General features: G+C 37.8%; 1 protein-coding gene across 1 annotated transcript; it reads right to left on the reverse strand.

The window, feature by feature from the left end:
- Window positions 1-382: 382 nt before the first annotated feature.
- LOC141609281 (benzaldehyde dehydrogenase, mitochondrial-like) lies at window positions 383-11,315 on the reverse strand. The gene is made up of 11 exons (XM_074428394.1): window positions 11,041-11,315; window positions 9,790-9,936; window positions 9,543-9,685; window positions 9,069-9,222; window positions 8,748-8,977; window positions 2,126-2,215; window positions 1,806-1,979; window positions 1,583-1,720; window positions 1,345-1,482; window positions 1,205-1,266; window positions 383-830 (listed from the first exon to the last, which is right to left on the reverse strand). The coding sequence occupies exons 1-11, from the start codon at window positions 11,108-11,110 to the stop codon at window positions 557-559; spliced, it is 1,620 nt and encodes a 539-aa protein (XP_074284495.1). The 5' UTR covers window positions 11,111-11,315; the 3' UTR covers window positions 383-556.
- Between the last annotated feature and the right edge of the window lie 2,434 nt (window positions 11,316-13,749).

The following is a 13,749-nucleotide window of genomic DNA, read 5'->3' on the forward strand; positions in this document are numbered from 1 at the left end:
CCACATTCCGAACCCGAACAGCAAGTTTTTTTTGTTTAAAGAAATAAAGGATATCAGGTGACAAGGTGGCTTAAACGCCACCCCGCCCACCTTCAATCTCTCACCGACTATTCATCCGCTTATTTTTATCTAGAAATAAATTTCAACATGTGAGTGTAGTATTCTATTCATCTAGGAACACACAAAATGTAAGATGAGCATACAACGAAAATGTGAACATACTTCCAAAATCACCTCCGATGTGTCCTACAAGTAACTCAGAGATTTTGAAGAAGTCAAAAAACATCTATCAACGTTTTAAAAACCTTCATAAAAGATTGATCATAAAATAAAATAATCCATTAAATTTTTACATATTTCTACATATATTTTTCTCTTAACATGAGCATAAGCTGTCAAATTATTGATAACTCTCGGATCTTTACAAAGTACACACAAGAATTACATTAAAAAAAAATACACACAATGATTATTTCTGAAATATAAAAAGACAGCAGATATTAAGAATTTATTATTACTCACAAACATGAAACAGAGACCATGATGGGGTTAGAAGTTACAACCAAGCTGGATTTTTGAGAGGTGAAACCACAGCTTTTACCTGTAGGTAGTTATTCAGGCTGTACACACCCTTCTCCCTCCCCATGCCACTCATCTTGTACCCTCCAAATGGAATTGCTGCGTCGAAAACATCGAAGCAATTCACCCATACAGTTCCTGCCCTCAGTGCCCGTGTCAGAGTGTTGGCAGTGTCGATATCTTTGGTGAAGACTCCAGCAGCTAGTCCATATCGTGTTGCATTTGCCCTCCGAATTACATCATCAAGGTCCCTTGAATTAGAGTATACAGTCATATTAGAGTAGGAACTTTCATCAAATTACTCATAAATGAAACTACTGCTAACATAGGTAAAGTAAGAATGTGCTGGGAGCTACACTATGTGTCGTGATAAATAGTAATCTTTGTTTGAAATCTCCCTCTCATTTAAAACCAATTACGGAGTATTATGGTCTGGTCCGTGTTAATTAGCCCAAGTCATCCTATTTATGGTAGCCATTCGGATCAATTTGATTCACTTCTGACCGTTTTTTAGTAGGATTATTTCAACACGAAGTCGAAGTGAACCGTTTTTAAGTAAAATAACTAGTGTTGTGATTGAATAGCATCGTGCACATAAATGTAACTAACGAGCATTTAAAATCACCTGAATTTCAAAACAGTCTGTACAGGGCCAAAGATCTCATCCTGTGCAATAAGCATGTCATCCTAATCAAACATAAAGTATGTTAGGTTCTACTTTTGGCTAACCCAGACAATTCGAAAGCGAGACGAACCCTTAAATACCTTCACATTTGAGAAAACAGTGGGTTGAATAAAGAAACCCTTTGATCCAATCCTTTCTCCACCACATTCCAGCTTGGCATTGTTATCAACGCCAGATTTAATGTACCTTAAAATCTTCTCAAATTGCTCATTGTCTATCTGCAGGAAGTCGTTACAGACGGCAAACCTCAATTTCAGTCGTAAGTAAATTGATTTCTAAGCCACAATGATAATGAATCAAAGAGGGAAGAAAACGCACCTGAGGACCTTGCTCAATACCACTCTGAAACGGATCTCCAACAGTACGTTTCATGGCCCTAGCAGTAGCCTTTTCCACAAACTCATCATAAACACTCTCATGCACAAAGGTCCGAGAACCAGCACAACAGCATTGACCCTATAACAAAACTCCAAAGCTTTACAAGAAAAATCTTGAAGTAACAAGCTTGGATTCTATGCATAGTAAGGGGAAGTAAAAGTACTTGGTTAAAGAAGAGTGCAAAATGAGCGAGCTCCACTGCTTTATCAACATCAGCATCCTTACATATAATGAAAGGGGACTTTCCACCGAGCTCCAAAGTCACTGGTTTCAAATTGCTCTTTGCCGCTCGTTCAAGAACAGCTTGTCCTGTCTCAGTTGATCCCGTGAAAGCGATCTATATTACGCAGGGATGAACCAGTAAGCAGGCAGCTAACAAGAACTCTCAAGCTTTAGGGTTTTGGGCCCTTTTGGCCGTATTCTTTAAGTTCTATTTTGGATCATCTTATCGAATCTTTTTATCACAAACGGTTCAATCAATACCTTGTCGACATCCATATGACTCGCAAGAGCTGCACCGGCTGTTGGACCAAAGCCAGAAACGATATTCAAAACGCCCGGAGGAAGACCAGCCTGTTGTTAGTACAGAAAAACATTAGAACCTTTTGTTTGTTGATTTATAATCATCTTACCTAAGTTAGTTTCACCGAGATGCAACACGATTCTCCATATTTAAGGATAAATGGACAGAGGAATGAAAATTGTGAATCTGGCCAAGCAATAATAACAAGAGAGACAATTAATTGTCCCACAATCAAAAGACCATTTAAGACTGCCATTAAGAAATATAGTCCGAAGTCTGAACCATATTCCAAACCACAGAGTAGTTGAATCAACTGGTGCCAAGTCGATCTAGCTTGATCGTGTATCAGATTCGACACCTTAAAAATGCGGCAGTGTTAAAACTCGAGGGAAGACCTTTACCGTCTTGGTGGTCTATCCAGCTTTGATCCTGATGGTTTTTAGGGGCAGATATAATCAAACAAGGAGAGAAAAGATATCTAAGATAATTTGTATTTTATTGTTGTGTGTTAAATCAAGCTAACACATGAACTATTTATAGTGGAAGAAGGACTTGCAACTTCCCTTAAACATTTAAGGAACAAGCTTAAACTCCCTCTACATTAAACTTATAGGAGTAGTAACTCTAATCACATTGAACATCACACAAAACTTCCAAGGAGTAGTAATGTAATGAGTTACTTTGTAACTTTACTAGATTAATTGTCATATTTCAACACTCCTCCTTTTGACAATTAATTCTGACATTCCTAGCCGATTCCTTAGTTCTTCAAACTTTTGCTTAGGTAATGCCTTGGTGAAAATATCAGCAAGTTGATCTTGTGTAGGACAATACTCGAGGTTGATTTCACCTTCTCTTTGTGTGTCTCTCACAAAATGGTACTTAATCTTGAAGTGCTTGGTCCCAGAGGCGAAGCTTGGCTTTGGCAAAATGGGCCATGGCCCGGGTGAACTTGACAGGATTATATAGTATACAAGTTGAATATTTACTCAATCTTCTGTATTGGCCTAGTGGTTTCATGTCATCCCTCACTCAAAATTTAAGAAATCTTAAAATATCAGAGGTTCGATCCTTGGTAGCTTCTATTTTTTTTGTTTTTTTTTAATTTATTTTATTTTACAATGTATTTCTTATCCTATGATACTCCATCTCTTGTCTACTACTACTCGGATAGTCGTAGTATAGGTTTTTTCTTTTACAATTTTCTTATTCCTTCCATATAGAGTAAGTACTATACATTTTTGCTCCATCCCTTAATTACTATTATATTTTTTAACATTTCATTTTCATCCGTAATCTCTCGCTTTAAATAAACAATTACTCTGTATAGAGTTGTATAAAAGGTTATTGTATGTTTCTAAATCTTTTTCATCAGATGATAAAACTATTGTTATAATGTTATATAAAATAGACACCTATAAAATATGACAAAAGAAAGCAATGTAGTACAATAATATAAGTATTTAGTTGTATGTTCAATAAAAAAACAAAAACTCTAAAAGTCATACATGCTCGGCGATATCAAAATTATCTTTTAATTAAAATACCTCTCCAAAAAATATAAAACGTAAATAGCACGGATAAATATTTATCGACGGTGCTAAATAATGATGTCACGGCCTATAATAAATGAGGATAAACATCGCCAATTTTGATCAAATCGGCCCCGGTCATTATTCCGTCCTAGCTTCGTCCCTGCTTGGTCCTCTTATGGCACACTGGATTTTTTGCAATGGCAATAGCTGATTGGTTATCACAAAGTAACTTGGTTGGAGTAAATTGCTCCTTTCCCATATCTTTGAGAACTTTCCGCAACCAGATCGCTTGATTTACAGCTGCACATGCTGCTATGTATTGTGCTTCTGCGGTAGATTGAGCAACATTATCTTGCTTTTGTTACTGCCATGAAAATATTCCACTTCCTAGTGTATATGCATATCCGGATGTACTTCTCATGTCATCAATGGAACCACCCCAATCACTATCAGTATACCCGACAAGTTCAGAGTTTTGAGTTGGTTTGTACCAAAGGCCCAAATGTGTACTTCCTCGAATGTACCTTAAAACTCTCTTCGCAGTGATGTAGTGTGATGTAGTGAAGTTGACTCGGGTTTTGCATAAACCTTGATAAAAGACTTGCCGAGAACATTAGATCAGGTCTTGAAGCTGTTTGATAAAGCAAACATCCAACTATACCTCTATAAGTGGTAGGGTCTGGCTTTTCAGCCCCATCATCCTTAGAAAGCTTCTCATTTACTCCAAGTGGTGTTGACATAGCCTTGCAACTATCCATCTTGAATCTCTTAAGAATAGCTTCTGCATATTTCTTTTGTAAAATAAAGATACCTTCCGATGCTTGCTTAACTTCTAAACCGAGGAAAAAACTCATCAAGCCTAGATCAGTCATCTCAAATTCCTTTTTCATATTCTTCTTGAATTCACTAATCATAGTTTGATTGTTTCCGGTTATAATCAAGTCGTCAACATATAGAGAAAGGATCATCAAATCTGATTTTGTTTTCTTCACATATAAGGTTGGCTCACTTGGACTTCTTTCAAAACCAAACTTTAGTAAATACTCATCAATTCGACTGTACCAGGCTCGTGGAGCTTGCTTCAGCCCATAAAGGGCTTTCTTGAGCCTATAAACTTGATTTTCCTTCCCTTTTATGACATATCCTTCTGGTTGGTCAACATATATCTCTTCTTAGAGATAACCATTCAAGAATGCTGACTTTACATCCATTTGATAGATGTTCCACTTATGTTGAGCAGCCAAAGCAATTAAGGTTCGTATTGTATCATGTCTTGCAACAGGGGCAAACGTCTCAGTGTAGTCAGTACCATACTGTTGAGAATAACCTTTCACGACGAGCCTTGCTTTGTACTTTTGAACTGAACCATCTGGATTGAATTTGGTTCTAAAGACCCACTTGACTCCAACAACATCCTTATGTTTTGGTCTTCCGGTGAGATCCCAAGTATGATTCTTTTCAATCATCTTAAGCTCCTCCTCCATTGCATCTCTCCATTCTTGATATTTAGAGGCTTCATGATAGTTGTTAGGTTCATAAACCGCAACAAAACATGATTCAAATGGATTCTCTTGGATTCTCTTGGATTGCAACATTATTGTCATACAAATCAGCCACAAGTCTTTTACCTCTCGGCCCCGTAGCATTTTGAGAATCTGGAGAAGATTCAACTTCATTCCTGGAAGAACTTGCTTGATCTCTGTATAACTCTCTCGGAGTTGAAGGTGAATTTTGTGGTGTTCTAGGAGAATTTGGTGGAGACACATGTTCAAAAACATCCTCTTGTTGATTTTGGCCTTGTGAATTTTCATCTTCCTGCATAAAATTCCAAGGTGTTGATTGTTGTTTCACCACCTTCTCTTCTTCCCAATTCCAGTAGGAATTTTCATCAACTTCGATGTCTCTACTAATCACTAATATTTGAGTCTTCAAGTTTAGAAGTCGATAACCTTTGCAACTTGTGTCTATTTACTGCAGGAACATGTATGTAACACAAAGAGCCGAATACTCTAAGGTGTTTCACAGTAGGCTTGTGATCTGTCCATGCTTCAAAAGGTGTTTTATCTGTCACAGCCTTGGTTGGACACCTATTAAGAAGATATACAGTTGTGTTTACAGCAGCGGGCCAAAATCTTTTAGGCATTTTCTTCTCAAATAGCATGCATCGCGCCATCTCCATAACAGTTCTATTTTCCCTTTCAGACACCATTTTGTTGTGGTGTATAACCAACGGTAAGCTGATGTGTTATACCTTCATCTTCACAAAATTTGTCAAACTCGTTTGATGTATATTCCGTGTCTCATCTGATTCGTTTCATGCTACAACCACTTTGGTTTTCAGCCATAGCCTTGAACTTCTTGAAAACGGTGGGAACTTCTGAGCGTTCTCGAAGAAAGTAGACCCATGTCATTCTTATAAGATCATCAATAAAAAGAATGAAATACCTATTTCTCTCATCAGTTAGTGTTCGCATGGGGCCACAAACATCAGTATGCACTAACTCGAGTTTCTCTTTAGCTCTCCATGCTTGATCTTGTGGAAAAGAATCTCTATGCATTTTTCCCAATTGACAACCTTCACACACGTCTTTTTCAAGATTCACCAAAGGCAAATCTCTTAACATATCCTTTCCGTGGAGAGTTTGTAAAGCATGAAAGTTGTAATGACCAAGTCTTTTATGCCATAGCCAAGAGTCATTATCTTCTACTCGGGCAACAATTTCTTTTGGGTACGTCCATGAAAGAGGAAAACTTTTGTTCTTCATTTCAATTCGAGCAATCTCCTTTCCATGATGATCATAAATGTTACATGTATTTCCTTCAAAGTTGACATTGTAACCATTTTGCATCATCTGGGGGACACTTAGCAAATTTGTGGCAAGATTAGAGGAACTAACAAGACATTGCTAATGTAGCGCGTTCCTTTCTTTGTTTGAACGGCTATAGTTCCTTTGCCTTTTGCCTCTATAATGGAACCATCGCCCATCCTTACCGGAGTCTTCAATGAAGTATCGATATGAGTGAATATACTTTCATTGTTTGTCATGTGATTTGTGCAACCACTATCAACTAGCCACACATCTTTATTGCTTTTCGTCGAGGCTTGACCGTGACAAAAATAGTTGATCTTCAAAGATTCCGCTTTCGGAAACATTAGCCTTTGCTTGTTGATCTCTGGACCAACAATCTTTTTGTTCATGTCCAAACTTTTTACAAATATCACATGGTGTTTTATCTTTGTTCCAACAATTTTTCTCCATGTGATTAGTCTTTTCGCAGATTCCACAAGGTGGAAATATTCCTTTCTTTTCGGTACCATTAGTACTCGACTTGTCTTTGGACATTTGCTTATTTTTGTTATTTTTGAAATTTTGGGACTTTTGTTTATGTTTTGCTTGAAAAGCTCCTTCCGATGAACCTTCGTTTCTACCGGACACCTTTGACTCATGGGCTTGTAAAGACCCAAATAATTCTTGCGGAGACCATGTATCAACATCTTTCGACTCTTCTATAGCGGTAACAATGAAAATGAATTTGTTGTCGAGACTACAAAGAGTTTTGTTGACTATCCTCTTGTCGGAAATATCGTCGCCATAAATTTTCATTTGGTTTACTGTATCAATGATTCGAGACGTATACTCCTTCATTGATTCAGATGGTTTCATTTTCAAGTTTTCAAAATCTCTTCTCAAGTTTTGGAGTTTAATAGCTCTTACTTTTTGTGAGCCTCGAAACTCCACCTTTAGAATGTCCCATATTTCTTTTGCCGAAGTTGCATTGACGATCCTTGGAAAAATCGCCTCTCCAATTGCAGAATGTAAGTATGCAATTGCTCTTGCATTCTTCGTCGTTTTCTCTTTACTACCTTTTGTTCATTAGCTGATATCTTTTGTTCAACTGTTGATTCAGGTAGTTTAAACCCTTGTTCGATAATCTCCCATAAATCTAGAGCAGTTAACAAAGCCTTCATCTTGATACACCAAAAATCATAATTTTCACCTACGAAAATTGGTGCGGAAGGGGCATTGCTGAACTTGATGATGAAGCCATGCTTCTGTATATATGTTTTTTTTTTTTTTTTTTGGTGTTTTTTATTGTTAAATCCAACAATGGGTCTGGCCGCACCCAAACGGAGGAGAAAGAGTCCACAACGCAGGCCCAAGAGGGTTCCACTCTAAAACCAATTGGCAATAGAGGGAGTAGCCCCTTGCCTTATAAAGTGGTAATTCTTCTCCTCTTTTACTAATGTGGGACAGTCCTCACATGTGGAACTTTGAGTTTCTTCACACTCCCTCTACATGTGAGGCCCACTTTTTCACACAGACTGAACAAATCAAATCAGAGCAACTTTGCTCGTCCAGCTGTAAACTTGGCCTAGTATTAACTCAGACCGGACAAATTCTTCAAATTCAACTGAGCAAACTTTGCCCGTCCGTCTGCAAACTTTGGCCCATGAAACCCAGGTCTTTAGCCATGGGCTCTGATACAACCTGATGGTTTTTAGGGGCAGATATAATCAAACAAGGAGAGAAAAGATATATAAGATAATTTGTATTTTATTGTTGTGTGTTAAATCAAGCTAACACATGAACTATTTATAGTGGAAGAAGGACTTGCAACTTCCCTTAAACATTTAAGGAACAAGCTTAAACTCCCTCTACATTAAACTTATAGGAGTAGTAACTCTAATCACATTGAACATCACACAAAACTTCCAAGGAGTAGTAATGTAATGAGTTACTTTGTAACTTTACTAGATTAATTGTCATATTTCAACAGATCCAGACAAAATTAGATGGTTTACAGTTATACATAAAAAAAGGCCCTATATTCAGACCTAGGCCCATATCCACATGTGTCAGATATGGATATGACACTCAATACTTCCTTTTTTCATCAAAAACATGAGGATTCTTATAGTAGTAGAGTTGGAGAGTATTATACTTTTACGTATATCTGACATTAAATCAGGCTACCAGTGGAATGACCTTCTTATATGGTAATCCAACCTTATTTAAGTAATGCAGGTATTGTGCATACAGCATACCTCATGAAAGAGTGTTGCAACATAAAGCGCAGTCAATGGAGTTTGCTCGGCTGTCTTCAAGACAATAGTGTTCCCGCATGCCAAAGCAGGGCCGACTTTCCAAGCAAACATAAGAAGAGGAAAATTCCATGGAATGATTTGTCCTGCAACACCAATTGGTTCATGCAAGATTTGAACATGGTGCGGACCATCAGCAGGAACTGTCAGACCATGGATTTTATCTGTCCAACCTACATGAATCATACCAATGTTTAGAAACATAATCCCATATACAAACAACTAAAAATATGACCATATAATCCACATAAACTTTGTTGTTACCAGCGTAGTAATGAAACAACCGCACAAACATAGGCACCTCTGCTGTTTTAGCTTGCTGTAAAGGCTTCCCATTATCCCAAGTCTCCAAGGCAGCAAGCTCCTCACTGTATTTCTCGACCAAATCAGCAAATTTCAAAATGATCCTTGATCTTTCCTAGAAAAGCATTTGCAGAAGTCATGCAAAGTTCACTTCATAAATATGATGAATAAATTAAGATAACTCTCTAAACGGGCTATAATTCTTCTGTTTTCAGTCATCTGAACACAATCTGTATGTTTATTATGCCCATGGGTATAGTTACATGCATTAAATCTTGCTTAACTGGCTACATGCTTGAGCCTTTTATGCATCGGGTAACAATATTGCTGTGTGCAAAAATGGTTAAAGTGAATATGGGACAAATTTTATAGTTCTATCAAATGGAACAGGCCAATTGACCACGATAAGAGAGAATATGGGACAAATTTTATTACATAAGCTGACATTCTAGGCCATGGACCCTCGTCAAAAGCTTTCCGAGCAGCAGCAACTGCACGGTTGATGTCCTCTAAATCACCTTCAGCAACATTAGCTATCACTTCCCCAGTCCGCGGATCGTAGGTAGGAAATGTGTTTCCTGAGACAAGTTAATATAAGGACCTCAAGTCAATAAGTCATTGCACTTATATAGCCAATAGTTCAAACTTAGCAACAAATGATCCGAATGTGGTAAGGATTTACCGGATGCAGCATCCACAAACTGGCCGTTGATGAGAAGTTGGGTGTACTTTATATCGACATTTGGAATAATAGGAGTCTCGACTGCAGCAGCAGCAGCAGTGCTGTATCGATTTAGGCTTCGTCCCCAGCTCTTGCTTGAGCTTTTGCCTGATAGTTGTAGCCGATCAATTAACTAATAACTCACAATGTTCGTAAGGCAATCAGACATATGTATTCTACACCTCGGCTTATGTAAAAGCATACGAATTCAGAATAAATTCCTTGTGTATTAAAGTTGAGGCAGATGTTAGGTGAACCCATCTCATTCGAATTTTGTGTGGAACATGTCTCGGTGAGATCTAAAACCGCGTAACTACTAAGCAGAGGTTAGAAATTGAAATAGAAATCGAATTGATTGAAATAAAATTTCCGTTGCTTAAATAATCACAACAATTTTAGAATTCACTATTACAGATTTTACATAAATTTTGACTGAAATGGGATTTAATCCAAATATACCTACAGCTTTACGTAGGATAACTGTAGCGGAGGGAAACAACATTGAGGATAGCAAAATTTTCATGCAGGTATATTATATACAACCTTAACTTGTACTCCCTCCACACGCCTATGTTCGTCCCATTTCAATAAAATACTCGTCACATATATTAGAGAAATGGGGCGAACACTTATGTGCGGAGGGAGTGTCATAAATTTAACCGAGGAGGTCTTATCCTAATGTTGGAAGTACTATAGACGATAGGTGGAAGGTTTGAATCCCTAGTCTTTAAGTTATAGAAGTAAGTGTCATAACAAAAACGGAATAAAAAAAAGTAATACGGAGTACCAAATTAAATCCATTATTAAGACATCAACTATTTCCAATTAGATCATTACTGCTAAATTTTTTAGGTAGTGGACCATTGGCTCCTCTGTTTTAACCGAGTAATCAATTCATGTAAATCAGCTTCAACCGTCGTTTTAAGAAGTATCTACTTTTACGTGAGAGAAGATACATGCCATTAAAGATGAAATGATGATGATAAGACTTTAACGGGTGGTAACAGACTCGGTACCACCCTCTCGTGTCTCGGCCTTGACCCCTAAAGATTGCGTGGTACTGAGACTCGGGACCAGCTGGTGAGTTCGTCTATGATCGGGTAAGAGTAACTCAGAAATAACATCATAGAAGATTAAATACAAGTTTAACTATTTAAGCAAAGTAGGTAACAGTAGAGAAAGAGGAAAAGGTAAGAGTAAGAGATAACTTACAAAGGGAGAGGGAGTAAGAAGAAGAAGAAAGAGATCGAGAAAGAAAAGTGGGAAGCTTCCGAGCAGCCATGACTCTAGTGTTTGCTGATCACACACAACTCACTAATTCTACTCCAGATTATATTGCTGTGGCCTGTGGAGGATATCAACTATCAAGTCTTTTTTTTAGTTTGTTTTGTTATACAAGAGAAGTAAAACATTAGTATTCTGATACTCGGTTGAAACATATCTAAAAATGGATAAGGTGTTTTGTTATACAAGAGAAGTAAAACATTAGTATTCTGATACTCGGTTGAAACATATCTAAAAATGGATAAGGTGGCCGTATTTTTTTTTTTTATCCTTAATTACTGTATTCGCTGTCATGCAATCCAGTGGTTCAAAATGTGAGGGCTTCCACGGTGTTTGCAGCATCGACGAAAGGCCTGCTTCTCACTATGTACAGAGCTCACTCATCTTCGCAAACTTCCGTTTCTTTCAGAGTTACGTCAAAAAAATTATCTTCGATTCGCTCTCACAAAGTCTGACTCATCGAATTGCGCCACTCTTTGAGCACAATTCGTAGTTTCCTTCGTATGTATGCTCACTGGTCAGTTAGCTTGGCCACTGGCTGATATTGTATACGTTGTTGTTTATTTTATATATGCAGTTCATTATTGTCAAAAAAAAAAAAAAAAACTACTGTATTTCCTAGGAGGCTCTATTTTAGCTAGATAGGGGCACATTCGGACGATACCGACTCACGGTGCTTAGATCCGCCACTATTGCAAGTGTTTATTGCATTATTTTAAAGTCGGAGCCTTATGAATTTCTTATGCTAATTGGAGCAATTTGCTACTTTTCCCTAGAAAAAGCTCGTACCAGATTTACACTTGATTTGTCACTATATTATTTTCATTTTCTCACTAGCTAGATAAATGATTTTAAAACGGTAATTTGATAACTTTTTTGGTGGAATGTAAGTAAAATTAATCTAAAAAATATCCCGTTTACAACAGATTTCAATTCCAACTATACATAAGCCTTTATAGCAAGACACAGAGAACATTAAATACATCAAAGTAGACCTACCCATTGACACCAAAGCTTATCATCTTGTGGACATAGCCACCTACACGCCAAGCCAATCTGTGGACGTATAGCGGTCTTTTGAAAGCCATGCTCGGCGGCGTAAAAATGCTTTCGACCGGATCGTTTTAGATCGGTCGGTTTCGTCTCGGTAAGGGTCTCGAAACGATTAGAGATGTTCGGAGTCGCCACCAAGCATTTGTGGGATGCTTGGAACCCGTTCGAATCCACTTTATACCTCGATCAAACGAAGCACAAAGCAGGGTTTGACATAGGTATTAAAGATAAGGAATCGTCCCTCTTTAGCATCCTATCTCTAGAATGACTCTCGTACGCCCTGGATAAGGTCGTCCACTATCCAAAGTTTCTGAGTAAGAGGTGAAGGTACGTATTGGGAAGCCCTTTAATCAGACACCCAATCCCGCCCGCGGTAGCGCCTCTCTCGATCGATCTTGGTTGGTTGAATGCAAAAGTTGATAAAACGGTTTAAATGCATGAATGCGCATCCAATAATTTAAACCTAACATGTGAGAGCTTTCTAAGTCGGTTGATTTAATTCAAGTATCAAGTATAAGATGTCGAGTTGGATTAATGATTGATTTGCATGCAAGACGGAAATTAAACATCCATTTACCGTATTAGGTTTAGGGTGCATAACGTGATCCATTTGTCTTGGTAAAGCATTTTGCAAGTATGATTTTGAATAAGCAAATAGCCATCTGATCCGTCCTATATCCGGACTAACCGGAGTCGGGATCGTCCTAGACGAGTGCTGGAAAAAGAACAGGTCCTGTACCAGACGGCTACATGAGGCGCGAGCCAGCCGGCGGTACAAGGGGCCTCCCCTGGTTTTGAGAATGAGAAAGAAAAGGCCTGCTTGAGGCGCGGGTCAACCTACGGTTATATGCCGTATTCTGACCTTTTGAAAACGTTATCAAACGTGTTTATAAATGGGTATTTGAACCCGATTTGGTTTGAAAGGGTCGTTTAGACCGCATTTGTTGATTTGAAAAACTAGACTCGAATAATCATCATTATTTTGATAATATTCGGTGTCAGGTTCGACTTGACAAGCTTGACATGAGTAGTTTTGAAAATAATTATGAACTAATTGCTTTAAGTTCATTTGAATATAATTAGTCAATACTCATCATCGTACCCGGGTTAAAATCCGGCATGGTATATAGAACCAAGGATGACTTTGTGTTGGTGACTAATATGTTTATTTTGAAAATGTAAAGAAATGATGAAGGCTTTAAAATACCTCCCAAAATGTAAAGAAATGGAATAAAAGGTTTTAAATACCTTTTAAATGTCATTAACCAAATATTATCACCGAAACACGGATTTAACCGTCATGGTATGAGGAACCAATGGTGAAAAATGTTTTGTGGTTAAAACACATGAAATAAAATAAAAAGGTTCGAAAATATTTGAAATAGTAAAACCGATTGTAAATATGAAAATGAATTAAAGGGAAATGACGAGAACAAACACGGTTGATTTCTGACTTGGACACCCCATTTAGGCGCGGGCAAGCCGGCGAGCCAAGGGGCTTATGTCTCAGGCCAAAAATCAGTTTTGGCTCGTTTTAGCATGTTATAGTCATGAAACAAATGAAAACATGGTAAAAGGAGGATT

This window comes from Silene latifolia, chromosome 1, assembly GCF_048544455.1.
Source record: "Silene latifolia isolate original U9 population chromosome 1, ASM4854445v1, whole genome shotgun sequence".
NCBI lineage: Eukaryota > Viridiplantae > Streptophyta > Magnoliopsida > Caryophyllales > Caryophyllaceae > Silene > Silene latifolia.

Bases quoted from the DNA above. Each gene is read 5' to 3' on its own strand.
- LOC141609281 (XM_074428394.1), bottom strand. From the start codon at position 11,110: ATGGCTGCTCGGAAGCTTCCCACTTTTCTTTCTCGATCTCTTTCTTCT. The intron at 9,937-11,040 runs GTAAGTTATCTC...TACAACTATCAG, and splicing joins TTCTTACTCCCTCTCCCTTT to GCAAAAGCTCAAGCAAGAGC. The intron at 8,978-9,068 runs GTAACAACAAAG...TGATTCATGTAG, and splicing joins GTTGTTTCATTACTACGCTG to GTTGGACAGATAAAATCCAT.